This window comes from Chanos chanos, chromosome 2, assembly GCF_902362185.1.
Source record: "Chanos chanos chromosome 2, fChaCha1.1, whole genome shotgun sequence".
NCBI lineage: Eukaryota > Metazoa > Chordata > Actinopteri > Gonorynchiformes > Chanidae > Chanos > Chanos chanos.
Genome location: NC_044496.1, coordinates 5,418,483 through 5,423,287, shown reverse-complemented (window position 1 = coordinate 5,423,287; position 4,805 = coordinate 5,418,483). Strand labels below are relative to the sequence as shown.

At 42.4% G+C, this 4,805-nt stretch overlaps 1 protein-coding gene across 1 annotated transcript; it reads left to right on the top strand.

Annotated features, from left to right (window-relative positions):
* Positions 1-1,987, top strand: tppp3 (tubulin polymerization-promoting protein family member 3). The gene is made up of 3 exons (XM_030766665.1): positions 1-191; positions 321-474; positions 1,796-1,987. Exons 1-3 carry the CDS (start codon positions 4-6, stop codon positions 1,985-1,987), a joined length of 534 nt encoding a protein of 177 aa, XP_030622525.1. The 5' UTR covers positions 1-3.
* The last annotated feature ends 2,818 nt before the right edge of the window (positions 1,988-4,805 follow it).

Here is a 4,805-nt window from a genome sequence, read left to right as displayed (position 1 = left end):
AAAATGGCAGAGAGCACAGAAATGGATCAGCTCCTGAACTCCTTCAGTAAGTTTGCCATCCACGGCGACACCAAGGCAACAGGCAAGGAGATGAACGGAAAGAACTGGGCCAAACTGTGCAAAGACTGCAAGGTCATAGACGGCAAGAACGTCACCAGCACCGACGTGGACATCGTCTTCACCAAAGTCAAGTGAGTCCGTCGGTGCTTCCTTTCACGTTTCCGGGTTCTTTTGAAATTGGTGGTTCGTGATTCGGACTGATTCAGACACCAAGAAGTAAGCCCTCTGACACGTAATGGCTTCTGTTTTCTCTCTGTAAGGTCAAAGTCATCTCGAGTCATCACGTACGAGGAGTTTCAGAAAGCTCTGGAGGATCTGGCCCCCAAAAGGTTCAAAGGTCAAAGCAAAGAAGAGGCCCTGCAGTCGATGCACAGCCTGATCAAGGGCAAAGAGCCCACCAACGTTGGTGTGACGGTAAGACAACCATTTGCAAAACCCACGTTTTCTGATCAAGAGAAAACGAACGTGAATTTTTTCAAGTGGGAATACAGCATAACGCAGACATGTTTGGAGGCGAAACAACCTCTATACATTTCGGAGTTGCATATGATTAAATTCCCCAAGAATAAAGTTTTAACAAAAATGCAAGGTATTGGTAGATTAAGAGGAAACTGAGAGCTTTGGGCACTCACCCTGCTCAGTGTGACATGTGGAGCACTGGTTAATGAGCATATAAATGAAACACTTGAGTTGAGAGCTGTAAAGACTATAGTAAACAGCCATGAGTGTAGCTGCGCTGAGAATACTTGAGTCAGATATCCAGACAGGATCACGGAAGGGACTGTGTTCAGTTTACTACCTCATCCACACCACTTCAAACTAAAGGTGCTTTATGTTTCAGTGGTCAAATAAAAAAATAAAATAAAAAATGATTGAACTGTTATAAAAAAAAAAACCCCTTATGACGAAAAATGCATTTTTCAAATTGAAAAGATTTTCTGAAAACAGTTTGTGGCTAAATCCTCGCATCTTTACATGCTGGTAAAGATGTAAAACCTAGGGCAGAAATGTAGCACTTAAAACAGAGTGGCGTCACAAATTTTCAAAAAAAAAAACAAAACAAAAAGGATAGACACAAATTCAAGATGAAAATCAATGCTCAGTTTTTTTAGATATTCAACATGAAATAGAAATAGATCGCGTTCTCCATTCACGCTGTCCGTACCCAACACTTGTTATACTTATTGCAGTTTAGTCACAAAACAGTAGAGGGTGATGGTCAGTCACATGAGTCATCTTGCGAGTGCCAGCGAGGTTACCAAGTAACCTTCCTACCAGGCTTTGGAATCTGACTGTTACAAAAGAGTTGAAGCAAAGTTCAGTTTAATGTTCATTGCTCATGTAAACGTTGCCTTGTCATCACACTGCATATAGGCTTGTTCGGACAGGATGAATGTTAGTGATCAGTACACTCTGATTGTGTTCGATGAGACTCGCTTTCGACAGCGGCTGGGAACGTATCACCAGAAGTCACTCAGTCGCACCCGATTCCTGTAAAAAAAATAAATCTTGCTTTAGAAGTTTTTGTTCGTGTTTATTTACCCCAAATTGAAAAAGCAAGATGAAACAGCGCTGTGAACGTGGGTAGCATATTCACATCAACACCAACGCATATTTCTAAAATATTTATTTACCAAAGTGGCCAAAGTATCGCAACTGGTAGTCCGTTTCGTTGATGATTTTATTTTTATTTTATTTTATTTGTTAAAATGATAAACATCTCTCACTCTTTCAGAAAGTGGCGAAGACAGGTGCTGTGGACAGACTGACGGACACAACCAAGTACACAGGTTCACACAAGGAGCGTTTCGACGAGGCTGGGAAAGGGAAAGGCAAGAGTGGTCGTGAGGAAATTGTGGAGCACACGGGCTATGTGGCAGCCTACAAGAACGCAGGGACATACGACGAGAAAACAAAAGCCAAGTAACAATCTCCATGTCAGGCGAGCTCGGATGATGATGAGCTCTACTTTCAGCACTTAAGTCTGGACCAAAGACGAACTTTAAACCCCGTGTACCCCTTTGCTGGTCAGGGTTAAACTGTAATGGTTAGTCTCTGACTCTGGAGGACACAGCCGTGGCTGTTGTGTGACTAAGATGTGAGATTTAGCTAGAAGAACACTCTGGGTTAGTGTGAGTATCAGCTTGCTCGACAAATAGCGACATATGTTCACAGCTGCCTTCAGCTGAAGAACTGTCCACCTCCTCAGCGTTATTCTTGGTTTGTTCTGTGCGAAACGTTACTTAGGCTAAAAGGAAAAGGATCGCGTATATTGTCTTAAACGTTATGTTGCACGGTAACATACAAGAACAAAGTGATTTCAGTCACAGCGACAGTATGCTGAAGAACACATCCAGCAAAAGCAAATAGTCCAGAGACTTTCCTTTTGTATCTTTCCGGTTTTGTTTGTTTGGAAACTGGTCTTCCCAATTGCTTCTTGACTCGATGCTTTGAAAACAGTTTTTTCCTTTTTGAACAAGCTTTATATTAGGCAATTATATCTTAAATCTGAGTTCTTTGTGTTATTACTTTCCTCATAAGTATGTCCACTCTCTAATTTTATTTTTCTTCTAATCTGTTTTATGATGCTCTGGAAACTGGAAAATAAATATGTTCTACATGAAGTTGTATAAACATTTATTAAAAAAAAATAGTTGTCTTGTTTTAATTTGAGTTTGACAATTTGACAGATCTTTGTGTCAGTATGCTATTAAAATTAAAATGAGTGGCATTGCTGTTTGGTGTTTTTCTCTGCTGTTTAAAAAATGTTTAAATGTAAGGGAAAATTTCACAACTAGATTTCACCAGGAACTTTCTTGTAGAACATCTGCTATAACCAGTTCATGAAATGCTGACCTTTCACTCAAAAAATAAAACTTTTCCTATAAAACATGAAATATGATTTTATATTTCTGAACACTGTCTCTTAAAAAAAGAAAGAAAGAAAAGAAAAGACCAAAAACAGCTTATGCAAGTGCGCTAAGTGCCAGATGGATATCAGAGACGAAAACCGTTTTTTTTTAAAAGCTGGTTCCTCAGGGCTATTTGTGCTGCGCTAAGGTCTTGGTGGTTTGACATTTAACAGACTGTAAAATGGTCCCTGCGCCCAAGGCCTGAGCGTTTCGTCGTCCTCAAGGCCAGAAAATCAGGCGTTCGTATGAAAACAACAATACACTCTGAGATGAATGGCCGCCCAGAGGAAACCAACCTCAATAAAACGAGAAAGCCTAGGAAAGTATCTGGAAATGCGTGTTTGGTATCCACACACACACAGTCCATAACCTCTGCTTGTCCACAAACAGACGTTCGGACGCAGGAGCAAAATAGCCGCCATTATACCCGACTTCAAAAAGTCGGTTATCGGTAATCAGTGTGTCAAAAGTAAATTGCTGTCTTTAAACTGTTTTAAGAAGAAAGCTGTCTTTAAACAAAAGATTTACACACACATAAACCCCTGTGTGTGCCCAGTATGATAAAACCATGGAGAGAAAGTGTGCCCTTGTGTGTGTGTGTGTGTGTGTGTGAGTGTGTGTGAGAGAGAGAAAGAGAAAGAGGGTGCACTTTAAACCTGAAGCCGCGGCATTCAGTGTATGCGTCCGCCCCTCCCTCTATCCCTTTACAGTCTGCAGCCGGGAACAGGAAGCCGATGCGGGTCCTTTGTTGTCATGGCAGCCGAAGCATACACAAAAAAACAACACTTCGGCACCTGGCTCCAGCGCTCCTCCTCTGCCTTACTGTTTGTAACCAAACACACTACTTCATGGCAACGCTTGTTTGGGACATCTCCTTGGAAGCCTCTAATCAAAAACACATCTAGCAGAAGCAGGCGATCCGTTCCCGTCCAGCCTTTGTTGCTTGCCGTCACACACAGGGCTTGATCAACAGCCTTGCGGGCGAGTCAAACGCGCTCCTGCTGGTTCCTCCTCAGGCGTTCTCCCTGCTTGCTCATGGCTGTAATAAATTGGTTGATTAATTGCCTGCTGAGCTTATCTGCGATCCATAACTGCTGACTTAACCAGCACCACATGTCAGTTGATTACACACACACACACACACACACACACACACACACACACACACACAGGCATTGCACTATATATGACTCCACACCATGGAGCTGCTCGTGCTTTTGATCAAGTTTTGAAAGCAGCAAAGGGCAAAAGGGCCTCTGCTTTTACGCAGACATGGCAAAACAACCTGGCACTGCCGCCTGCATAGACCGTGCCACTATGACAGGTGTGTGTGGGGTGAATGGGGTGAGATCCCGGCATAGATACCCAGCGTCATGGGAGAGAAGAGAACTCGCAGAGACCGTGTCTATATGCGGAAGTGCTGAAGAAAACCGTATCGTGTGTTTTCTCACACAGTGAACTTCGAGGGATTTTCAGAGAGCGCCAAGCAGAACAGAGGCGTTTGGAACATGCGAGTGTGTCGTATCTTGACGCGAGTGGGCTTTATGTAAGGCGCCCGTTATTATTATGTATGAATGCAAGGCAATTATGAGCCAGAATAAAGACACTTACAACAGAGAGAAACAAGCACCAGTGCCCTTAACTTGACCGCTGTGCTGAACACATTACCTCAAATCTGTTTGGTTTGTTTTTTTTGTTTTTTGTTTTTTTTCTGACTTTGGCAAATACAAACCAGCTTTTTTTTTTTTTGCTGGTCACACAATATCAGCTAACTGGAATGGTTTATAACTCACGCAAAGTCCTAAGAATAAGATGCAAACGTTTCTGTGTCTC